Here is a 25,775-nt window from a genome sequence, read left to right on the forward strand (position 1 = left end):
TTTTTTTTTTAATAAAACCAAATATATGAACATTTTAGTTTGAGCATTTGTTTACTTTAAAATGAATTCAGTAATTTATTTGATATTATATTATATTCATTAATACATTAATGTCTGCAGGTGTTTGAGAAGCTGAAGGATCACATGCTCATCCCGGTGTCCAATCAGGAGAAAGCGAAGGTGGACGGAGCGCTGACCTGCTGCTCGGTGCTCATTAACAAGAAGAAGAACATCTGAACCACACTCAAATAAAATAAATCACTTTCATTTTAAGGGAAGACAATATAAAACTTATTTCAGGTCTCAAACCTGTTGCTTTATAAAACGTGAGGACAATAAAGTACATTTATTTTTCTAACCAGCAACATTGTGGTCTTAGCTGGTTTAACTAGTCTCCAGACCATACTGACTAGTTTAACTAGCTCGGCCAGGATGGTCGTCCAGCTATTGACTTTTTTTAGCAACAGTTAGTGAGTTAAAACCATTACAATTTGGATCATCAAATCTAAAACTTGCCCTAAACCTCAAAATGTAGCTGTAAACTGCTAAAATCATCTGGATCCACTCAGAAGGACTGAACTGAAAGTGTTAATCACATTTAACGTCCATGAATCCCCAAAAAAGCCTGTTTTTAAACAATGAATGCTGATTTTGTTCATAAATAGATTTATAGAGCAACTGAACTGTATTTTCTGGAAAAATATCCGCCGACTGCACAGATTTGATGTGTGACACAAGCCATAGTGAAGTGCTTTTACTGAGTAATTGAAGCAAAAAATGTTTTATAGATTTATATTAAGTACAAATCCTGTTTTCATTTGTCCTGCAGTTGTGAAGGCAGAACCCAGATCATAAAAAAATAAGTTCGAAGAACGTTTTGCTAACATTAAGTTATATAAAAAAAAAATATTTTCTTTAAATTAAAATAATTTTTTTTTTTCTTGTTTATGTGAACGCTAGAGAAAATGTTACATTTGCGAACATTTTGGAAACATTCTTTTTGAAAGTTCTCTGAAACAACTAAATTGTAACGTTTAAAGAAAACATTGAATTAAAATGTTATAGACGTTCTATTAACGTTTTGTTAACTTTAGGAGAACCTTGCCAGAATGTTCTTTGTTAGCTGGAAAAGTGTTTAGTCTAGTATGTAGCGCATATTGAATTTTTGTGTGTTAACCTGAAAAAGAGGTTGATGTTGACAATATTAATTGGTTGCCATTACAGGAAATAGGATTGGATTAATTGGAGCGCAAGGAATTGTGGGATACAGTATTGCAGATGTTGCCGGTCATCCAGGTTTTCCATGCATGCAGAACATTTGCAGACTATGCAATCTTTACATACTGCAGAAATAGAGTAGTATGCTAGTCACGGTTTCACTATCCTCAGGTGCTGATTGGACGTCGTTCCTCACTGTGACGTCGATATAAACTGTGACGTCCAATCAGAAGTTTGCCAACATCTATGTAATTAAACACCTTGAGACCACTGACAACTTGTTGCATTAGCACCTAGCTGAATTACCATTAACAACAATAACTCATTAGCATCATACATTTAAAACCTGCTTCACTCTTTACAACTGTACGTTAACTAAATGTTGTTAGAAAATTAAAAAATTGTCCGGTGTAATGAATTATGGGTAATATTAGCTAAACAATCAAGCATAGATGGTTGTATGGTCATTTGGGACACTTGGGACTCTGATTATAAACAATCTGGGATGGAAAGTGTTTGAATTGGACTATAGTTTTTATGTTTCTGGGGCTTTCTAGAAGATAGTTTCCACCAAAAATAAAAAGGGAATTCTTTTTTCTCACAATCTCACAATTCAGACTTTTTATTCTTACAATTCTGAGAAAAATATCAAAATTGTGACATAATTGTGAGAAATAAACTCAGAATTGCAAAATGTAAACTCGCAATTCTGAAAAGAGAAGTCAGAATTGTGAGCTATAAAGTCGCAATTTGAAAAAAAAAAAAAAAAAAAAAAAAGAGGAAAACTTCATTTTGTGGAAGAAACAAAAAGGAAACAGAATTGCAGAATTGCTTAGAAAGTACAAATTCTGAGTTTATATTTCGCAATAACTTTTTCCCTCTTTATCCCCTCCCCCGTTGCAAGTTTTTTTATGAAAAAAAAGAGAAAATTAGGATAAAATACGAGAACAAAAGTTTGAATTGTGAGTGCAAATTTCGCATTTACCTTTGTTTTATTTAATTTTTTTGCCAGAAACGGCCGTCCATAGTGTGACCGTTAAACAGAGCTCCTTCGTCACATCTCACGTTTCAGTTTAACGGTTTTCACGTTAAGTGTTTTAGGATTTGCCGACCTGAAGGGACAGCGTTACTCTGTCATACCGCATCAGTTTATTTCACCTCTTAAAAAGAAAATGAAGATTTAAAGCTCATAGACACAGGCTTGCGCCTATAAAACAGGATTTAGAGATGTCCCAACACTTTTACGATGTCGACAGCCGCCTGGACGTGAATTAAAGGCCACGATGAAAGCGCAGCTGTCTTTCATTTACGTATCTGTCTCATTCTTCGTCTCCTAGATGCTTTGCAAAAGACGTTATCATTATTTTTCTGCCAGAAAGAAAAATACTAGTAAAGTATCCTGCAGTTGTCGTGAGTCCCACTGTATGATATCGTAAAGAAACCGCTGTTTATTAGCGATCTGCTCATCCAGAAAGAGTTTTCCCTGCTATCATCTCACCAAATCCATGCTGAAATCTGGCATCATCCTAAAACAAGAAACTAACTCAGGTCTTTGGGATTCTTTCTACTCTTGTATTTTCTAAAAAGTAAACGATTTTTAAGGCGACACACACTGGACTGGTTGATCAGTAAGATAGACTCAGGATTTTTAGATGTGATTTGTATGTGTATGTCTTTGCTCTTTGTAATGATTTTGATGGGTTTGTTAAATAAAGCAGCTTGTGAATGCGTGTTTTGTTATTATTTTGTGGTCGTCGTGACCAGGGGTTGGACTGGGACAAACGTCTCATCTCAATCTCATACATCCACAACTAATTTTCATTGAAATCTCTAGGCTGGGGCCGAGCAAACATTATCTTGAACTTCCATGTTCCTTTTTACCTCTTCATTTTCCCTGACATCTCTCTGTCCCTCATGTTTACTTTTTCACTCATTTTCTTGTCACTTTTTCATCAACACATCTCCACCTTGTTGCAAAACAACCACCTCATTGTAATTCGTTTGCACATAGTATTGTTTAATCTTGCCTTAATTAAATGAGTACATTAATAGCTACATCTTGAATATATCTTTACAGAAAAATCTTAACACTGAACATGTTTTTGCATTATCATGGGTCATGTTTTGTCCTAATTTAAATGAACCATGGTGTTATTAGGCCTATGGTAAAAGTATAGTAACCATGTTTTTTGGCGGATTGATTACCATTTGAATAACCAAAGTTTTACTACAAATACCATGGTGAAACATACTGTAGCAAACCCATTGTTAATTTGTGGTTGCACTCTTAAAATGTTCTTCATATTGATGCCATAGAAGAACCATTCAGTCAAAGGTTCTTTATGGAAGCATGTAGACAAAAAGGGTTCTTCTGGTATCTGAATGAATAGCAACCAAGGTTTTTAAGGGCAAGGGTTGTGTTGTTTATAGCTCCCTCTAACCCTGTTATAAAACGATGACAATATTTGTCCTTTTGGTAATGTTTCAGTAATTGACTGCTAACATTTGCTAGCAGTTTAATGTTTAACTAAGTAAACAAAGACAAAACTACAATAGTCTGTTTCCAGATGTAACTGACCTGAACTTGAAGTCCTGAACAGGACAGTTTAATCTGCTCCACCTGGGCACTTCCACTCCATTCTTGAGTCTCGCATCCTTTTGGCAGACGCCAGTCAAGACTAACCGACTCATGATCTATTAGAGTTTTATTATTGAATGGCGAATTCGGAAATAATCACTTTAGTACATTAACCAGGCAACAAAAGGGGGAGAGTGGGGACGGTTGCAACACTTTTTGCATTTCCTTTAGTTTTTCAGAGACTGTCTACATTAGAAATTTTAATACAATAAAGCAACATCAGTCGGCTACTCACCCACATTGCTTTAACACGTGCACATATGATTATATACACACAATTTATACTACAAATGTTGCAACTGACCCCACAAGAGAGGACGGTTGCAACAGTCCACATGGGCAATTGCAACATTCATTAAAATGTAATTAAAACCATTCTGAAATGTCATTTTGCAGTTTATTTTATTCGTGCATAGACATGGTCTTTAATAAGTTAAATTGGCTGTATAAAAACTAAGAATAGTAAATGGAAAAAAAATAAAAAATTCAAGTAACATGTAACAACCTTGGTTAATTATTACAATACATTTGAACTACAAAATATTCATATAATCAGAATCAAGACACTAAAACTTAATAATAGCCTACTTCTGTTAACACCTGTGAAAGGTTACTGAACTAAAGCCAGTTGCATGAACTTAGTCACTGTCTTAAGAACTAGTTTGACCAGCTACCAGTTAACTGTGTATTTGATGATTAAAAAAATACTTTTTACCATGAAAATTATTTTTTGTGAAAAGAATGGTCACATGTGCCTGATTTCATCCAGGAAGGATTGGGGGGGTCTGATTTAGCAAGTGCAGTATGAATATCATCACTGTAGCTCATTCCTGTTGAAGAAATAAGCCATGTTGCAACCGTCCCCACTCTCCCCTATATATATATATATATATATATATATATATATATATATATATATAAATAAATGCAGGCAGGTAAAAATAAAGCATAGGATGCACTAAAAAAATAATTCAATAGAAAGTACAAAAGTAGGCCTAGTGTATTCTTCTTTTTTGTGCTAAATAAAATTGTAAAAGTTACATGCTATAAATACACAATGTATATTTCTACTTCAGTACTTAAGTGCAATCGAGAAATTGAGTGGAATCGTCTCTCTACGAAACGATTAATTTACTAGCTTAATTCTAATTAATTAACTCTAGCACTCTATTCTAATTATATATAAATGTGTCTCTTTTAGAGTTGCACTCTATTCATTTACTAACTGCTTGTTTTCTTTAAAAAACTAACACTAGCTTATCTTTTTGTATTCTATTTGTTATACAATTAACAAAAGGCGTCTAACACTGGTTTTCTCTATTATCTGTTTGTATTTTATCATTTAAAAACACAAACCTTGCTGTGTGTACTGTGTTAAGCTAACTGAGGTTTGTTATATATATTATAGCGCTTGCATATCATTGCTTTTGTTGATTTTGATTTTGTCTTCATTTGTAAGTGGCTTTGAATAAAAGATATAGGCCTATCTCCCGGTTTCCTAGACTCAAATGTAATTCTGAGCTGTTTCAACTGAAATAAACTGGCACTGACTGATTTTAAAGCATATCAGTAATGTTTTTTTTAGGCATGTTAATAAAAATGACTAATTGAAGTATGGCCTAATCCTGTCCGGTCTAATCTTTAGTCTAAGCCCTGTCTGTGTGAAACCGGGCCTAAATGTTATGTTAAAGTATATTTCTACTCCAATAGTAGCCTACTCAAGTGCAATTGCAAAAGTATACTAAATACCACTGATATTTAAATAGATTTTTCCACTCGATTTCTCTACGAATCGATTAATTTAAAATGCCTCATCAGGTCATCATCATAGTTGACTGTGATTGGTCCGATCTGTGACGCGCTATGAAATGTAACTAGTAACACGTGACATCGGGCGTCTACATCAACTGCAGTTTGAATCCTGATACTAACATAAATAATATTTTTAATAGCTCTTAATTTGAAAACAAGCCGTTTAAAATACAATTAAATGATCATCGTTGTAGATTTTATTTTTGTGATTTACGCGCCGCCTGCGCTTACGTCATCAGCGCGCGCCGATTTCAACATGGCGAGTGTTGTTTAGTTGTTATTGATCTGCGGTTCCGAATAAACCCACAATCATTGAATCCGGCTGCCTTCTCTCATCTTTGTCCACCATGACCGATGAGAAGCAAACAGAGGGGCGTAATTTCTTCATGGGTTATGATGATCTGAGCGACAGCAGCAGTGACTCGGACAGCGGTGTGAAGAGCCGAAGCGAACCGGTGCTCCCCGGATCTTCTGCGGCGCAGAGCCGCAAACGAGCCGCCGCCGAGCCGCTGCCCAAACCCGACGATCTGTTCCGATCCGTCAGCAAACCCACGTTCCTCTACAACCCGCTGAATAAAGTCATCGACTGGGACAGAAGAGCCGTCAAAGCGCCAGAAGAGGTCAGTCTCTCAGTATGTGTGACCTGTGCTGGCAAAATCAGTCACAATCAGCAAATTTTCAAAAATGAGTTTTTATTTTCACATTCTCCATTAAAAGACCTTCAAAACGATGTATGATTTGTTGGAATCAGACTGAGCTACACCTGTTTAAAGTTGATAGTGTCCGCAAAGTAACTTCTGAGAAAAAACAAGTTAAAGGGACACTCCACCCCAAAATGAAAATTTAGTCATTAATCTCTTACCCCCGTGTCGTTTCAAACCCGTGAAGCTTAGTTCGTCTTCGGAACACAATTTAGGATATTTTGGATGAAACCCGGGAGGCTTGTGGCTGTCCCAGTAAATAACACCGTGTCAAGGCCCAGAAAAGTATTTAAAAAAAACTTCAGTGGTTCAATCTGAATTTTATGAAGCGACGAAAACACTTTGTACGCAAAGAAACAATAAATCAGTTTTGTAAAAATACAAAAGCAGTTCAGTCAAGAGCAGAGATTTTTCTTTTATTGTTAGATTAACATTGAGACAGACGGCTATATTATGACTTACTGTAATGCATAGATCTAATATGTTACACATCAGATGTTTTCCCCAAACGTTCACGTAAGACATGACAGATTATGTTTGCGCGAATAGCCTACTTAAATACTGTAATTCTGTGTAGTATGTGACAAATTCATAAGATCCGGAAGACAGACGACGATGAGCGCTGCTCTGAAAAGGGGCGGGGCTACGTAAGGTCTATAATAAGTACATTTGTTTAATTAATGGAATTATTAAATAATGCAATCTAAAAATAATACTGCTATAATAATTTTGTTGAAGTGGTTAATAATTATAATATAAATTATTGAATAATTTCATCAATTCAGTACATTTCAAACTTATAGGCCACCTCAGTGAAATCATATAATGATGTCTGTCACTTACTCTGATTGTTTGACTGTAAAAGTCTTAAACGTTTCAGCCTCCGAAAGAGTTTAAGGTGTGGAAGAACAACGCCGTTCCTCCCCCACAGACGTATGTGACGGAGGAGAAGAAGAAAGGAGCTCCTGATGGGATGGACATGGCCATCAAATGGTCCAATGTATACGAGGACAATGGAGACGACGCCCCTCAAGCCCACGGCGGCCCCGCCCACTTCCTGCCAGAGGAGGAGGAGCCACAGCGGCCGGACTCCGGTAACGCCTGTCTGTCTGTCTGCCTGCCTGTCTGTCTGTCTGTCTGCCTGTCTGCCTGTTTACCTGTCTGCCTGCCTGCCTGTCTGTCTGCCTGTCTGTCTGTCTGCCTGTTTGCCTGTCTGTCTGCCTGTCTGCCTGTCTGTCTGTCTGTCTGTCTGCCTGCCTGTCTGTCTGTCTGCCTGTCTGTCTGCCTGTTTGCCTGTCTGTCTGCCTGTCTGCCTGTCTGTCTGTCTGTCTGTCTGCCTGCCTGTCTGTCTGTCTGTCTGTCTGTCTGCCTGCCTGCCTGTCTGTCTGTCTGCCTGTCTGTCTGTCTGCCTGTCTGTCTGTCTGCCTGTCTGTCTGTCTGCCTGTCTGCCTGTTTGCCTGTCTGTCTGTCTGCCTGTTTGCCTGTCTGTCTGTCTGTCTGTCTGTCTGCCTGTCTGTCTGTCTGCCTGTTTGTCTGTCTGTCTGTCTGTCTGTCTGTCTGTCTGTCTGCCTGCCTGTCTGTCTGTCTGCCTATCTGCCTGTTTACCTGTCTGTCTGTCTGTCTGCCTGTCTGTCTGTCTGCCTGTTTGCCTGTCTGCCTGTCTGTCTGTCTGCCTGTTTGCCTGTCTGTCTGTCTGTCTGTCTGTCTGTCTGTCTGTCTGCCTGCCTGTTTGCCTGTCTGCCTGTCTGTCTGTCTGTCTGTCTGCCTGCCTGTCTGTCTGTCTGCCTGTCTGCCTGTTTACCTGTCTGCCTGCCTGCCTGTCTGTCTGCCTGCCTGTCTGTCTGCCTGTTTGCCTGTCTGCCTGTTTACCTGCCTGTCTGTCTGCCTGTCTGTCTGTCTGCCTGTTTGCCTGTCTGCCTGTCTGTCTGTCTGCCTGTTTGCCTGTCTGTCTGTCTGTCTGTCTGTCTGTCTGTCTGCCTGCCTGTTTGCCTGTCTGCCTGTCTGTCTGTCTGTCTGCCTGCCTGTCTGTCTGTCTGCCTGTCTGCCTGTTTACCTGTCTGCCTGCCTGCCTGTCTGTCTGCCTGCCTGTCTGTCTGTCTGTCTGCCTGTCTGCCTGTTTACCTGCCTGTCTGTCTGTCTGTCTGTCTGCCTGCCTGTCTGTCTGTCTGCCTGTCTGCCTGTTTACCTGTCTGCCTGTCTGCCTGTCTGTCTGCCTGCCTGTCTGTCTGTCTGCCTGTCTGCCTGTCTGTCTGTCTGCCTGTCTGCCTGCCTGTCTGTCTGTCTGCCTGCCTGTCTGTCTGTCTGTCTGTCTGTCTGCCTGCCTGTCTGTCTGTCTGCCTGTCTGTCTGCCTGCCTGTCTGTCTGTCAGCTGTTTTGAAGTGTTTGACACTCTTTCTCATCCCAGATGACGATGAATCAGAGAAGCAGCAGAAGTCTGGTAAGAAGCGTCGCGTGGAAACGTTCCAGCAGAAGGAAAAGAGAAAGCGGGACATCGGACAGGCCACGTCAGATAAGAGCTTTGTGGAAGAGGAGAAGCGAATCCTGCGTCAGTGTATCGAGTGACACATCCGTTAAGATTTAACCCGCTCCGTTTGTTTTAGTTCCTCAGTCTTTAGTCTGGGACATTTTAAATTATTATTCCAGCATCACGTCCATGTAAAGAGGGTTTGTTTAACACATTTCCCTGCAGGATGCTTTAATGATGTGTCTGTGTTTTGGACATCATTGTATGATTTCAACTGTAAATTTGTAGCTTGTAAGGAACATTTTCCACTGGTTATTTGGTTTCCTGTATATTTCTGATAATTTGTAGCTTCTCAAATGGATAAAGTCCTTCTCTCTGAGACTGTGTTTGTACCTCTGATATGTGTAAGTGTGTGTTTGTGATGATGTTTTGCTGTCACTAGGTGGCGACACTGAATAAGATTTGATCCAAAGTGGCTTCGAAAGCTCATTGAAAACCTGGAATTAAAACTGCATTTAGAAATGGAATTTAATGCAGAAATTTAATAAGTAACTTTCTAGGTTATGCTCTCAAATATTTACTTTCCCAAAAATATATACCTGGTAAAAGTGTGTTTTTTAGTGATATGTGACCCTGGAGCTCAAAAGCAGTCTTCAGTCTCTGGGGTATATTTGTAGCAATAACTAACAATACATTATATGGGTCAAAATTATACATTTTTCTTTTATGCCAAAAATCATTAGGATATTAAGATCATGTTCCATGAAGATATTTTGTAGGTTTCCTACTGTAAATATATCAAAACTTAATTTCTGATTAGTAATATGCATTGCTAAGAGCTTCATTTGAACAACTTTAAAGGAGATTTTCTCAATATTTAGATTTTTTTGCTCCCTCAGATTCCAGATTTTCAAATAGTTGTATCTCAGACAAATATTGTCCTATCATAACAAACCATACATCAATGGAAAGATTATTTATTATGTATAATTATGTACTTATGTATAAATCTCAATGTAACAAAATGGACCCTCATGTCTGGTTTTGTGGTCCAGGGTCACACATACCATAGGAATATGATGTTAAATCTGGTATTTTTTGATAAATATAATGGTGTATGATCATTTAGAACATGCATTACCATAAATAAAGCCATAGTACCATTTAAGGGTCATGTGATGTTTGAAATGACTTTTTGAATGTGTGAATGATCAAATGTCTCAGTCTTCTCATCATATCTTGTGTAATGTGTCTCGCTCCAGTTGTCAGTTCAGTGCAGCTGCAGCGGCGGGTCTGTTTTCCTGCGGGTTGAAGGATGTGGAAAGCGTGTGTAATTTTTCTGCCGGGAGCATGAAGTGATCAGAGGGATTCCAGGGAATTCTGTCGTCTCCTGTGGACGTGAAACAGGTAGAAATGCAGATGATAAGATTTCAGCGTGCAGGTATGTGCCCGGCCTTGTCTCAGACCTCGGTGTGTTTTCCTCACGCCTGAATGAACATCAGGAGATTCCAGCTGGATTCTCAGGGTTTATAATGCAATTCTTTTCCATGACCTGAAGTTCAGCACTGAACTAGAACTTTTTTAAATCGCTCATAATTGATAGTTATGTGATCATCTAATGTTAAGTATTAAAGGTTTAGTGTTTGTGCTCCAGACATGAACGATTCCTCAATTTGTGACTATTCCGTAGAAACCAAATTTATTTATTTTTTTTATTAGTTTTATTTTTTGTTTAGTGTTTTCATTTTAATTTGAGATATTATTCTGTATCTAAAATTAAATTCATTTTAATAATTTTAAATATTATTCTGTAGAGAGAAAAATAAAATTAATATTTTTCTGAAAGACATATGATTCATATTTTGAATTGGTTTTTATTTTTATATTGTCTTTTCATTTTAATATATTTATTTATTTTTTCATTTCATTTTAATTATTCATTTATTTGTTTTAAGTGTTTATTTAGTTTTAGATTTAGTTATTTTAGATATTAGTTCAGTTATTTTTGTTTAGATTAAGTTAATTTAAATGAAAATGATAAATGAAAGAGCTGAAATAAAAATACATTTAAGGTTTAAAAAAAAACTATTTCAATTCAAGTTTGTTTTATTTCAGCAAAATATGTTAAAATAAAATAAACTTTTACTGAAATATAAATAAACCATTTTTACCTTAGGTAACTACAATCACCCAAACCCTGATATTTATCTCAGATATTGCATATATGTGCATTTAAGCTTTTATTTATTTAATGCATCTATACATTTATGTCTTTTGGGGGTTTTTTGTCTCTCCTTGAGACCGGTAGATACGACCTAGCTAGAACACCTTAGCAACGCCCTAGCAACCACACAGCATTTTACCATCGCAAACCCCTCTCACATGTTCTTCTGAAGATGTAACCATCAAGTTATTCATTGAAGTGTCCTGCTCTGAACTTTCCAACATGTTTTCTAGCTGTTGTGTTTGTCGTGTCGTTATCGCTGAATGAAGGTCGCCGGTGAATTTGCTGAGCTCTCATGGAAATGTACAGCGATATTTGTGCATTTAGTGAATGTTTGACCCTATAAATGTGGTTCACGAGCACAGTATGAGCAGAGACCACAAACATGCATCTATTAAGTGTTTCCACAGAGCCTGACCTGAATTCCAGCGTGCGTTTGCGTCCGACTGGACTGGAGTTTGTGGAAAATCAACGCAAATGTCTGAATGACGATTCTCTGAGTGCAGAGACATATGGCCTTCATACATATTCAGATCTGAGGTTTCTGTGTCGTTTGTGTGTTATAAATGGGCTCGGCTGACAGTGTGTGTATTCATTAAAGGCAGAGCGGTCGCCATGGCGACTGAGAGGCGGGTGTCCAGACTGCCCGTCACCATAGCGATGAGAAACCGGAAGCAGTGACCTTTAGTGGGATGCTAGGCTGCAGGAAAGTACATACTCGTGCTTTAGTAGCCTATCTAGTGAGACCGGACGCCAGTATAGAGCAAAAACCTTCAGAACAGACCTGCCATTAAGTAATAATATATTTATTCTGTAGAAACAAGAAGTCAGTGTAAATGGTATTTTATTTATTTATTTACTTATTTTTAAGAGAGCCCATTTATTTTAGTGCTTTCAAATGATTAATAGCATTGAAAATAAAAGTTTTTGTTTGCATGATATATGCGTGTACAATATATATTTATTATGTATATATAAATACACATGCATGTATATATTACAGAAAAATAGGTTTATGTATTAAATATATTTATATATAATAAATTATATGAATGTAAATATTTTCAAAATATATACTGTATGTGTGTGTCTTTATACATAATAAATATACACACTACACGCACATTATGTAAACAACAACAACTATTTTGGATGCGATTAATCGTTTGACAGCAATAATTTACATATAGTGTATATATTTGTTTTTTATTATTATTATTTGTATATATTATTCATATTATATTATTATAAAATTAAAACTTAGTTTAGTGCAAAAAATTGTACATTTTGCATGTATTTATTTTATTTTTATGCACTGTATACAGTCAAACCAGCATTTATTCAGACACCTTCAACATTTCTCACATTATGAGTTTATTTGCTATAGTTTAGAAAACGGTCATAAAATATGAGAAGAGCTCAGAGTTAAACTGTGTCAGAACAAATTCATCTTGATAATGTCAGATAACTTTGATAGAAAGGTATGTAATGAATCTGGATGAATAACTGTCAGCTGTTAAGTTTAGTGATCCCAATTTAGCTCAACACATTATCAAGCAATGCTTCATTTTGTTCAGGCTGTGGTGTGAAAAGCCTGCTTTAGCAATTAAAGAAAAAACACTTCAGCAAAACATGGTCAGGTCAAAGTGTCTGAATCATTTTTGGTCCCATATTTTACTGGTAGTCCACTGTATGAAGCATTTATGGGTATAATATGTCACAGTTTACTTTATTTTGCTCTCCTCACTTACATAAATGAACTATAGTGTCCTGCACCCACTAGTAAAAAAATATCAAAAATGACATCTGGTGTCTGAATAATTTTTGGTTTGACTTTTTAAGTATTGAAATTATAATAAATACCTGTTTATATATATTCATATTTTGAACTTAAAGTAATTAAATTTTATATATATATATATATATATATATATATAGTTGAATAATAATTTTCATTGTTTATTGAACTTTTATATATTTCTATCATTTTAAAGACTTAAAACAAGTTAATTGAAATATGCAGTATGTATTCTACAATTTCTACCATAAATTGTTGATTTTTCATGCTAAAAGCAGTTATGCAGCTTTAGAGTCTCATTCCTCATTGATCACCAACTAAGACACATTCACATTGAATTGTAGGTAATATTAACTTTTAAGTTCTTATGTTCTTGTGTGCACTAAAATCCACCCTAAGTAGTACGCCATCCAAACTCTTACTATGATTTGAGATGCACTTGTCGTACTGTTACAGTATAGCATATATATAATTATATGTATAACTTCTTTTACTTTTAGGCTTCATCCAGACACCCATGAAGTGCTGTTGTCAGTGATTTGCAGTGTACTAATTGTAATCTCGGACACTATGTAGTTTAGTAGTAAGCGATTTGATGGACAGATTGAACAGCTTTCATGATGTGTGTGGGACAGCACTATTCATTCATCACAGATGGACGGCCAGCGCAGGAGACTCCCAGTCTGACCCTCGGCCCGAGAACCAGCAGGAGGAGAGACCGGTTTAATAAAGACCACAACAAACTGCGTCACACCAGACTGACCGGTGTGAGTTCAGTTCAGACTGAGAGGAGTCACATTTGACCGGGCCAAATGTGTTTGCATGATTCTAAGCTGTTATTAGTGTGTTGCCATGCAGTTGCTAGGGTGTTTTGGGTGGTTGCTAGACCGTTGCTAGGTGGTTTGATCAACAAGTGACAAGATTGATACTTTAATACTTTGTGGTTTGATCTTAGAATCCAGCGATAAGCAGATACGACGCTGCTAGAATCAATCAAAAATCAGAGCCAATCATAAGCGTGTGTGGGCGGAGCCTCTGTGCAAACGCACTGACTGTATTCACAACGGATTGGATAGCCTACATAATCTAATTATTAAATAAGAAACAATTTTAACATGATTAAAAATACATATTGAGTGACTGATACACTTTTTACGCTTCAGATTGACAGTTTTGTTTCCTAAAATTTATTGTCAAGATTTGAGGTAAATGCTCTATTGTCATTTATTATGGCTGTAAATGTCACATACAGGGGTTGGACTGGGACAAAATTTCAGGCTGGGGAAATCTCACACTCATCCAGGCCATCCCATACACCAGGGGTCACCACACTCTGTCCTAGAGGGCCAGTGTCCTGCAGAGTTTAGCTCCAACATCCAAAAAGTTTAAATCCTTAGACTGGGCACATGCAAAAGTTATTTCCTGAATTGCTCCTTCACTTCCATTTTACTTTTCAGTCTCTTTATTTTGCCCTGATATCTCTCTGTCTCTCACATTACTTCAATACTAGAGATTTTACAAAACTTTACTTTCTAAATTGCCTAAATGTCAAAATTAATACAATAATAACTACAACCTGAATTCTGTAAATGTTGGGACATTTTTTAAATTTGAATAACTAAAGACTAAAGAGCCAATATTTTATTCACAACAGAACATAGATACCAAAAATGATTCAACTGAGAAGTTTTACGATTTTATGCACAAAATGAGCTCATTGTAAATTTGATGCCTGCTCTCGAAATAGTTGGGATGGGGGCATGTTTACCATGGTGTAGCGTCTCCTCTTCTTTTCTAAACAGTTTGAAGACGTCTGGGCCTCGAGGTTATGAGTTTCTGGAGTTTTGGTGTTGGAATTTGGTCCCATTCTTGCCTGATATAGGTTTGCAGCTGCTGAAGAGATCATAGATGTCTCTTTGACCGGTCTTCTTTTAATGATGCGCCAAATGTTCTCTATAGGTGAAAGATCTGGACTGCAGGCAGGCCTATTCAGCACCGTGATTTCCAACAAGAATGTCAAATTTTGATTCATCTGACCATAGAACACTTTTCTACTTTGAAACAGTCCATTTTAAATGAGCCTTGGCCATCTCTGGAGACTTGAGAATAAACAAGATTTATTTTTTTTATTGCAATTTTAGAACAAAGAACATACAAGGGCAATAACATAAGTTACATCAAATACAATATAATAAACAAAAAACTATAAAAAAAAATACATTAATAAAATAAAATAAAAAAAGGAAAAGCAATAAGAAAATTACATTTCCTTAAACAAGTATAAATAATTACAAATTATTCAAAGAATAGTTTTAAGGCTTTAAAATAATGGCAAAGTCCCAGTCTTTGGTAATGGCAGGAAGAAATTGTGATGATAGTGTCCAAATCCTGTTGTGCTGTGCATGACTGCGTTTGTTATGCTTCCGTCTTCTGTCAGCTCGCTTTCTGATTGGATATTGTTTTGTTTCACGTGATAATCTGCGGATCATACGGGCTTTGTCCTCGGGGTTCCCCCCACACATCAGGATTTCTGATCCGCAATCGGGGCGCCTCCGACGTTCTTCTAGCTAGTTAGCAGCAAACAGGTTATATTCAGCTGAATATGTTTGTAGATTTGTGTTGGATGTTTCGATGTGGAAAGCAGTTATCTTCGGAATGGGAATATGGATATTTTATTTGTAAGCAATCATTTTCAAATTTCAACATCGCTTTTAATGATTTTAAAAAGCATATCGCAAATTGTTTTAATTAGATCGGAACTTCAGAGTGGGTTTGAAATCATTTTGCTAATTGAACGATTTGTGATACATGCTCCGAAGTCCCGATCTGAAATGATGGTTCGTAACTTCGAAGCGAATAATCGAATCATTTGATTTAGATTTGAACTTCGAAGCGGATTCACAAATCATTTGATTCAGATCAGGACTTCGAAGCATGGATCACAAATCTTTTTTTTTAGATATTTTTTTAAACAGTACAAAACATTAAGGCAGTACAGTTATAAAAACAAAACAAAGAAAAAATAAAGTATACACAGATACAAATCCCTTAAGAAAATGAGCCATGTTTTTTTTTTTTTTCGTATTGATTACCATTTGTATAACCACAGTTTTACTACTAATACCATGGTTAAACTATGATTAGTGTAGCAAAACCATGGTTAATTAGTGGTTATCGTGTTTTAACTATAGTAGACATGGTGTGTGTGGGTGTGTGTTTTCTGATTTAAAAATGACTGGCAATTCGATCTGAATGAACCGTTTAAATGTCCTATGCAGCACTGCACAAAAGCAGTATAGTGAGTGACTTTATGCAGTGATCAGCTGAGAGCGTCACCCCTGTCCCGCAGCAGACGGCAGAGGGGTCCTGGCTAATTTACGTCCTGAGAAAGGGGTGAGGATCGACCCCATAAATTGTGTTGCTGGGGTGTGAGAGACTCAAAGACACTGCAAAGAGCCGAAAGACAATGAGGAGGGAGTTGCAGTGAACGCAGACAGCTGCACGACTGCACACACGCGCAATCACTATCAATACAGCCGGAGAAACAGATGTTCCTCTTCACAAAGACTGAGAGAGAGAAAGAAACAGACTGGCTGATGCACATTGAACAGATTTCTTGCTTTCATAGCTCATTTCTTAAAAGAAAATTTAATTCCTAATATATACTCTCTCATGTTATTGCAAACTCTAAATCAGAGGTGCCAAGATTTTTAATATGAAGAGCCAAAAATCAAACTTGATTGAGGGCCATGGACCAAAAGTAAATGTTGCATTGTATAATTGTTGTATTATATTATATTAAAATGTATTATTATTTTAAATAAATAATTGTAATCTAATGAAAATTATACAGATTTTGATCAGTCACTCATATTGTTTCAGTGCAAAAGTCCATTTAAAGCAAAAAAAAGAAAAAAGCTAGTTGACAAATAACATTTTAAAAAATGTAAATATTTTAAATCAAATTCACTTACATTGTTTTTATATTTCAATGCAAAAAATCAAACAGAATTTTCAACTAATGAAGATATGGCATGTTTTCCTCTTGTGATATGGTATGGCCCTGGTTTGGGCATCTCTGATCTCTGTTGTTAAATTGCTACAAAAGAATAAAGTACAACATGTTCATGATGTTAAGAAACTGATTTCATCCTGCAGATCTGTGTGTCTGATCTAACAACACACTCACAGCGGTGAAGCAGCTAAATGAGTACTAGAGGTAAGTAAACACACTCACGTCACCCCGCATCCTTGTTTTTCACCGTGTGTGTTTCTGCTGCAGGCTGTGACATGCGCACGGATGCTAGGACAAGACAGGCATGCGCTGCTGTGTGTGTGTGTGTGTGTGAGAGAGAGAGAGTGTGTGTGTGTTCCGGGGGCTTTCGGTTGTTTTTCTGATAAATTTCCCTGATTTCATAACTGAACATCCTAATCTGTCTCCTCAATCTGCTGCAGCAAAACGTTCTTTATTAAGATGCACAGAATGTGAGGTGCATGATGGGACAGGCTCAGTGTTTGAGATGTTCAGATCCCAGCGATGATTCAAATTATCTGCTTTATCTGCAACACACATTTACAGAAAAGAGATGAAGCTACATCCTTTAAAGACCAAACACTATTTCCAAACTTGTATATATAATACAGTAACAATATTATTTCAATATTATTTATATTGTATATTGTAATAATAAATTGTATATTGTAAATGTAAATTATATTCTTTCTATTGTATAATTATTTTTAAAATGTTTATAAATATTATTATTTGTATTATAATCATAATGTGAAATATTATATAAATAATTTGTATTTTGTTTTATAAATATACAAATTATTTATATAATATTTCACATTATGATTATAATACAAATAATAATATTTATAAACATTTTAAAATAATTAAAATGTTTGTGTGTGTGTGTGTAATATCAAATATTATCAAATATTGTTTAATATTGTTTATATATATATATATATATATACACAGATTTGAAATTAGTCTTGAGATGATTAAAATGATCTAATTTAAAATGAAATAAATTTTTATTTTTAGTGAATTTATTTCAATTAATGCATATTATTTATGATTTGACTGTCTATGAGTTTCCTGTTTTGTATACGAACACAAACCAAATTCAATATTTATTAGGCTGCAGTCATATTGTAATATGGTATGCAGTCTTTAAATGCAGAACATAAAAAAAATGAGCGGAAATGTATTATTGTATTTATTGCTGAGGTAACTGGTTTATAATGTGATTATGAATAGGGCATTAACAATCAAATAAATCCTCAGATGTTGTTTGTTTCTCTTGGCTCTCTCTGGCGGACGTTTGTGGAATCTGAAAGAAAAGCATGAGTCAGTATTTTAATCCCAGGATCTCTGAGGGAAGAGATGAAGTGATTTGCTGGTTAGTGACTGTCTTTCAGACAAAATTCCCGATTATTCCCAGAAGCCGGAGGCTGCCGGGACATGCAGGTGTGTTGATGGGATCTCTGCGTACTTGGGTCCGTCTCAGACGTGCGCTGACAAGTTTGTAAACAAGAAGGCCAGAATATGAATGAGAAACACTTTCCCCTGCAGAGCGCAGAGGCTGTCATTCCTGTGATGATTATCCCATTGAGACATAATCAGCCTATTAGTCCAAATCAGTGTTGAGCTGTAATCTGTTTAAACAGGCCTGATCATTACCTGTAATATAAACCCCATCGCCATCCAATATGCTCCATCACTGTAAAAAAAATAAAATAAAAAGTTGAGCCAACTTAAAATTTTAAGGCAACCAGCTTCAGCAGATTTTTGAGTTCTCTCAATTTATTTTTGTAGGAGATTCTCAACTTTTTGTTGTATAAACTTAAAACTACAAGTTGAGAAAACTCAAAAATCTACTGAAATTTAAAATTGGCTCAATTTAGTTTTTTACAGTATAAATTAATGCTGTCGTTAAGGGTTGAACATCAGGTTTAATAACTCACAGATTAAAAGTCTAATTAAATTAATGAACCATCATAATTGACTTTAAAACTACAGCAATACTACAAACAATACTAGGTAACTATTAAGATATTAATATTATATAATGCTGAAAACATCCAAAATTAAGATTTAAATAAAAAGAACATGACAGTCATTTTTATGTATTATTAATTATATTTTTATATAATGTAATGATATTATATATTTATGATTTTATAATAGCATTTATACAGTAGGGTCAGTTTGGGTAAATTGAGTCATTATATATTCTTCACTATTTTAAATATAAATCATACATTTATTATTGTATTTAATATAATAATTTACTGTTTTTATATTATGTTATATAATAAAAATATATACATTCATACTTATCTTTTAATATAAACATATTTTTAAGACATAATATAGAATATATTCTTTATATATGTTTTTAATGTTCTAAAAGTTATATATAAATATATATAGCTTAATAGATATTTGAATTTATATATAGAGAGGTATAATATAAAGATGAAACAGAGAGAAGTATAATTATGATTATATAATGATATATTATAAATAGTATGAATGTATTATAAATATGAAAATATATCAAATTTTTGTAAAAATATAAAAATAGATAATATATATACTGTAATAAAAATATATACTTTTATTTATAATATACATAAATATATAGTGTGTGTGTGTGTGTGTGAGAGAGAAAGAGAAATGTAGAGTTTATTTTATTTTATTATTATTATTATTTAATATTTTTTAAGTATTATGTAAGTAGTTTGTACTACTAGTAAATGCAGGTGTTTTGGGATAGAATAGTGTGCACAGCATAATTGAAAGCCTGTTTAGAAGCTATTTGAGTGAAGTAGTCGCAGAGCTGCTGGTTGCATGTGAAGTTTGTTTGAGCTCCGCCTCTAAACCTTTAACCCCCACAGAAACTATCTGAACTATTTCAACGCACACACACACACAGAGAGAGAGAGAGAGAGAGAGAGAGAGAGAGAGAGAAAATGTGTGTGCGATTTGATTTCAGTGGATCATGGAGCAGCGCTCTGACCGCGGTGTGTCGGAGTCTCCTGGCCGCACGGATGCGCTTCTAACACGGTTACTTTTGCTCCGGAGCGCCGCTGAACGGAACTAAAGCTGGAGGATCGGATCGGTACCGATGGCTGATCCTCTGCGGAGGACAATTCTAGCCAAACTCAGGGGCAAGAAACCCAAAGGGAAAGACGCGAGCACCGCGAACCAGCCGAGAGAAGGTAAAGAAAAAGTTCCTCAAACAGAGATAGTTTACATATCAAACGCGATGAGGGCTGAGCAGAGCTGTGCGAACGCGGATCCGGTTCCCCGGTGCGCCGGGGGCCCCTCTGATGAAAGCGAACGGACCGAGCTGAAGCGCTTCCACACGCCGCGGGTCCGCGGAGACTCGATCGGCTTCGGCGGCTGCGATTTAAAACCCAAACGAGAGGCTTTAAAGCTAACAGATGGTCAATATCTAAAGAATAAAGAGCCAAATGTTACATTACTCGAGCAAAAGGCCGGGAAAAACATTACGGGCGACATTAGGAGCCCACAACCTCACGTGTTTGATTATATAGACGCGGAAAGCGATCTAATTCAGGTTATAGAGAGTTCACTGGAGTATCATGGAGATTTTAGGATGCCCACATTACAAAGTCCAACATTTTTCCCCACTGATCTGGAAATAACATTGGCCCCCGGGCTGAGAGACGGGGCCCCTCGACACCACTCAGTTGACAGTGAGGACGACGATTATTACGATAACCAAATTCTGCCCTTTTATGAGTCGTACACTCAGTTGAATGACCAAAATAAAAATATCGGTGAGCCAATATCGGCGTCGGGGGCAAACAAAACCGCGCAAGAAACAGACAGACTAAAGTCGCAACTAAAAGAGGCGTATTATTTGCTAATAAACACAATGCATAACATCAGTTTCGACAGTCAGGTTGAAGATAACGGATTTGTGGATCAGGCCAGTAGCGCAAGTCAATCCAATGATAGCGTTAGCACAGCAAGCGACGCGTCGGAAGAACGTCGGAACGATTCTGATTCGCTGTTGTTTGCATTTATCGGACGATGTGGGGTGGGATTGATGGGGTCTTCGCAAAGCAGAAGCTTGCAGAATATTCGCAACGTGAATCCCAAACCGATGCTCCAGCGGTCGGTGAGCGATAGCAAGTTGAGGTACTCGTCAAATTGCGAGGAAGAGCCGCGACCTGTAGTCGCATCGGGGTGCGTTGCGCAAATGGTGAACCCTATGGAAACCCTACCGATGCCTGCTTCGACGCCACAATCCTGCGACGACGCAACGGTGCCCAAACATCCTGGAGTCACCGTCAACAAGATGCAAGAGTGGATGCAGAAAGGTCGCGTGCTTTCGTCCGAAATGAAGCAGAGGATCGCTGGTTCTTCGCTGAGAGCCAATCACGTGAGGCCAAAAACGGCGCGACAGCAGACAGGTATGGACGCCCGCTTTCGTGGAGGACCATCTCACAACCTCCTGTGGAAAACGCTGGGAGAGCTTCTGGGTGTCTTTTAACCGGTGCCGGGTTTTTTCCTCCTCTTCCTTCATGACTAAAGCCCGTTCACACCAAGAACGATAACCACACTAGTCAACCTTTGAAGTGGATCAAAACCTTTCATCAAAGCTAGGGTTAGATATTGTTTTAATTTGGTCAATTCCAATTCTGCTTATCGATTCCCAGTTTCGATTCCAGTGTGGTTAAAGTCAAACATTTAGATATCAGACATATTTATTCTGTCTTTTTTTGTAAAACATTTAATTGCTGCTAAATACCATGAACAAAAATCAGCCGCCTCCATAAAAACTGGACTCGATTAAGAGATGTTTGTGTGCAAAATAGAGCTACACGATTCTGGATGGAGGTTGTGTTCTCTCATAATTCTGAAAAAAGATATTAGACAACTAAACAAAATCTCATGAAATATATGAATGGAATGATTCAATGACTCAATGATTTACTTGTTTTATTACTGGACGAATCGGTGTTTTAGAATGAATTTCTTGAATGAATGATTCAAAGGCAAATACGTTTTTAATAGCCCCTTTTCTGCAACTGGAATTGATTTTAGATTCCCAACCCTACTAAAACCAAAATGCGTTCTTGTCTTAGGACAACTTTGATTAACCTTTTTTGATCCACTTCTAATGTTGACTACTGTATTAAGATAACTATAAAGATAAAGACATTAGCGTCCACACCAGCGGACTGTTGTTGGTCTGTTTATTCTAAGCACACATGCGTCTGCAGCTTTAAATTCTCTAGCTCGTTATAGCAGGATGGATTCTGATTGGGTGTCAATGTTTGTATCATTCATCAGCTGGAAAAAAATCTTTCTGAAAGCGATTCCAATGATATCGTTGCTCTGTGCCTTTATCGTTATAGCTGTGGTGTGGCTCTGCTATTCTTTAATATTGAGAACGATTTTTAGAACTATATCTTTATCGTGATCATTATAGGTATCGTCCTTGGTGTGAACGGGCCTTAATGGTGTTTCATGTAACACATTTGGCAGAAGCGTGCCGGAGGCTCGATTGGTTCCTCTCCACTAACACACTCACTCTCTGAATAATTCATTTCATGCTTGTCGTCTTGGTGATGATGGTGGTTTTGTGCTGATGTTAATTGCGAATGTTTATTGTGTTGAGATGCTGGAACCCTGATAAGACGTGACCCAGCAGGTGGTTGGGTTATCAGTGTGTTTTAAAGGTCACTCGTTCACTCTCAAGTGTGTATCCAAGAAAACAAGTGGTTGACAGCTATCTTGTATCATGAAACCAACAGGAATCATTTTGATTTTGCGTTTGAGTTCATTACTACTAATTCCAGTGTAAACCACAAATCTGAATGCATCAGGCTTCATTTTGGGACAGATGTGCATGGACTGTTTCACAGTGCTTAAGATTTCATGCAAGTTTGTTGTATTTTGCTTGTGTGTAGAGCAGTAAGTTTGACTTCTTTTAGGTGTCTTGCTTGTAAACAAATGTTTTTGACAGATGAACTTCAAAGTGCATGCTTCAAGTGCATGCTTTAAATGCAAGCTTTTAAGAAAATGATGTAATAGCATTAAAGATCAAAAGCTTTGTAACTTGTTTTCCAGGCCAGATTTAAGGATAAACCATTAACACAAGCAGAGCTCATCTTGTGTGTTTAATGTGGCCTTTGGGCAGCTGGTGTAAAAATAATAAAGTCTTTACTGCCATGCGAGCACATTTAGAGGAAGTGGACATGGTGTTCATGGAGATTCATGAATTTGGAAGATGCTTTTATCCAAAGTGACTCTAGAAATAGTTCACCCAAAAATTAAAATTTAATCCAAGATGTAGATGAGTTTGTTTCTTCATCAGATTTGGAGAAATGTGTCTCTGCATCAGTGTCTCAGCAATGGATGCTCTGCAGTGAATGGGTGCCGTCAGAATTAGAGTCCAAATAGTTGATAATCCATAATTCATAATAACGCTTCCTTCAGTGAAAAAGTCCATCTCCTGTTGTCTCTCTCATCAAAATCCAGCCACATATTGTTTATAGGCTCATTTTGATCTTGTTTTGGCTTGTAAACGCTGCTTGATCTGTGCAGATTTCTCTCCTGATTCAGACCAGACCACTTTTTCACTGGAGGAAGCGTTATTATGGATTATGGACTCGTATTTTAGTTCAAAACGTCTTCATGGATGTGTTTCAGCTTTTGTCTTCTCCAGATGTTAACTGATGGACTGGAGTGGTGTGGATTATTGTGATGTTTTTATCAGCTGTTTGGACTCTCATTCTGACGGCACCCATTCACTGCAGAGCATCCATTGCTGAGACAGTGATGCAAGTGATTACTGTTTTTTTATTCACTGTGCTTTTCCTAAGAATAGAACTCATGACTTTGGCATTGCTAGCGCATTTTCATGGAGTGTGGCCAGGAAGCATGTTTGTTTTTGAGAAGACAACTGTTGACACACACACAGCGTTTGTGTGTAGCCAGTTTGTGTGTGTGTGTGTCAACAGTTGTCTTCTCAAAAACAAACATGCTTCCTGGCCACACTCCATGAAAATGCGCTAGAAAATGTGTCTCCCTGACAGCATTATGCTTAACAGTTTTGCACCAAAAAATGTATCTGCTGATGAGCCGGTAGTGTTTGTTTTGAGCCGGAGGGAGCTGTTCTCGAGTGAATTCTAGTCCCATGGAAACGCGGAGCCCCGGGGAGGGAATATTTGGAATGCCAAGGCCGTTGTTTCACTTGTTTGCTCTCTGTTCCTGAGGGCTTGAATGCAGGCAGGGATTAGAAAAGAGACATTACACGTTCGTTAAGGTAGGATTAGTCCGTCCTGTTATCCACGGCTTATTTTAATCTTAGGTGTCTGAGGTTTGAATGAGTAGATTGAACTTATTTTAGTAGCATTTGTGTGCTGATTTATTTAGATAGCCTGGTTTATTTTAGGAAAACGCTGGTTAATCTCACACAAACCTTTAAGAACATGTTGAAGCCAAATAAATTTTATTTTTGTATATTTTGTATATTTTATCTCTGTTTTTGTATCTTTAATATTATTTGCATTGTGACATTATTTTCTTGACAGTTATGCATGAATTTACACTCTCCCAAATTTTAATCACTGAAAACATTTTTATTAATAGTTTGAAGAAAAAAATATGAAACATTTTATTTTATTTTAAAGAATATATTTTATATTAATATTTACAATTATGTATTTTGTTATAAATATTTAATTAGTAACATTTTACAAAATTATTTAAATTTATTTTATGCTGATTTTAATTATAAAAAAAATAATTGTTCCCATTTATGATTCTCTTTAGTGTTACTGTATTTTAAACAAACAAACAAGTAAATAAATAAATGTATTGTTGCTATATTTCACTTTTTTTAAGAAAACACCATTTTTATCACATATTATTTGCATTGTGTCATTATTTTTTGACAATTCCGTATTAATTTTCCCCCTCCCAAGTTTTAATTACCAAAAGTATTGTTATTAATGTTTGAAGAAAAATCATTTTTATATTCTATTAAAAAATATATATATTTTATATAAATAATTTATTAAAATAATAAAATTGTTCAAAAATTTTATATATATATATGAGGTTAGAACTATTAAGAGTATGCAGTGTAGCATTTGTTTTACTTCCTTTAATTGATGCTGGTTTTAATTATTAAAAAAAGGTTGTTTCCTGTTATGATTTTCTTTATTGTTACTGTATTTAAAAAAAAAACAATAGTTTAATTTATGCAAAATACAATTTTCTCTAGATTTTTGGGTGAAAGATCAGTATATAAGCCTCACACACGCATTAATAAGACCACTGTAGTTGCAGTGATATATTGGCAAACCAGTGCAGTAACATTGTGTCGCAGTGATCTGATTGGCTGGGAGGCGATGACATCATAACGAGATTGAATGTCTGCAGTCTGGAGCGAAAGAGTGTCTGGATGCGGCCGCTGCACCAATCATGGGAATACTCTCGGATGACAGAAGGCCAGAAACCGGAGCACGGGGCAAGGAGGAGGGGGGCAGTCACTCATTTCAAAACCCAGAGCCACTCACACAACTCTTCAGATGGAAATATAAAAACAAGTGTCATTTTTTTTGTAAAAAAACCCTTTGCAAGCCACACATTTGAGGGGGAAAACAGTTTGTAGAGTCTGAAATGATAAAGCAATAGATCTAGTGTTGAAATGATATTATTGAGAAAAATATTGACACTTTCTATGAAAGATTTGAGACATTTGAGACATGCAGATGCAGACACTTCATTTGATATTTTGTGTCATTAACTAGATACTTTTGCTGTGGATTTTTGGGTTGTTTTGGGACTTTTAAAGGAGAAAATGTGTGAAAAGCGTGACTTTATTTTTTCCAAAGTTTGAAACTGAAGCGTCAAGACA

General features: G+C 36.5%; 3 protein-coding genes across 3 annotated transcripts in view; all 3 read left to right on the forward strand.

Annotated features, from left to right (window-relative positions):
* Nucleotides 1-2,016, forward strand: part of LOC306861021 (N(G),N(G)-dimethylarginine dimethylaminohydrolase 1-like) — an 83,413-nt gene extending 81,397 nt beyond the window's left edge. The window contains exon 6 of the mRNA XM_079403078.1: nt 121-2,016. Coding sequence (XP_079259204.1) covers nt 121-237 — 117 coding nt within the window. The 3' untranslated portion in view covers nt 238-2,016. The remainder of the gene's footprint in view (nt 1-120) is intronic.
* A 3,726-nt stretch (nt 2,017-5,742) lies between these two features.
* On the forward strand, nt 5,743-9,214 carry LOC306860128 (UPF0690 protein C1orf52 homolog). The gene is made up of 3 exons (XM_079401672.1): nt 5,743-6,288; nt 7,250-7,463; nt 8,774-9,214. Exons 1-3 carry the CDS (start codon nt 6,016-6,018, stop codon nt 8,929-8,931), a joined length of 645 nt encoding a protein of 214 aa, XP_079257798.1. The 5' UTR covers nt 5,743-6,015; the 3' UTR covers nt 8,932-9,214.
* A 10,632-nt stretch (nt 9,215-19,846) lies between these two features.
* LOC306860603 (rho GTPase-activating protein SYDE2-like) overlaps nt 19,847-25,775 on the forward strand; it is a 41,897-nt gene continuing 35,968 nt past the window's right edge. The window contains exon 1 of the mRNA XM_079402379.1: nt 19,847-21,315. Coding sequence (XP_079258505.1) covers nt 19,998-21,315 — 1,318 coding nt within the window. The 5' untranslated portion in view covers nt 19,847-19,997. The remainder of the gene's footprint in view (nt 21,316-25,775) is intronic.

This window comes from Barbus barbus (genome assembly GCF_936440315.1).
Source record: "Barbus barbus genome assembly, chromosome: 41".
In the NCBI taxonomy this organism is placed as follows: domain Eukaryota; kingdom Metazoa; phylum Chordata; class Actinopteri; order Cypriniformes; family Cyprinidae; genus Barbus; species Barbus barbus.

What these genes read in the sequence shown, in the direction of transcription:
- LOC306860128 (XM_079401672.1), top strand. Translation starts at nt 6,016, where the DNA reads ATGACCGATGAGAAGCAAACAGAGGGGCGTAATTTCTTCATGGGTTAT. An exon ending in CCGTCAAAGCGCCAGAAGAG is followed by an intron (nt 6,289 to 7,249) that starts GTCAGTCTCTCA and finishes TAAACGTTTCAG; the next exon opens with CCTCCGAAAGAGTTTAAGGT. An exon ending in GCCACAGCGGCCGGACTCCG is followed by an intron (nt 7,464 to 8,773) that starts GTAACGCCTGTC and finishes TTCTCATCCCAG; the next exon opens with ATGACGATGAATCAGAGAAG.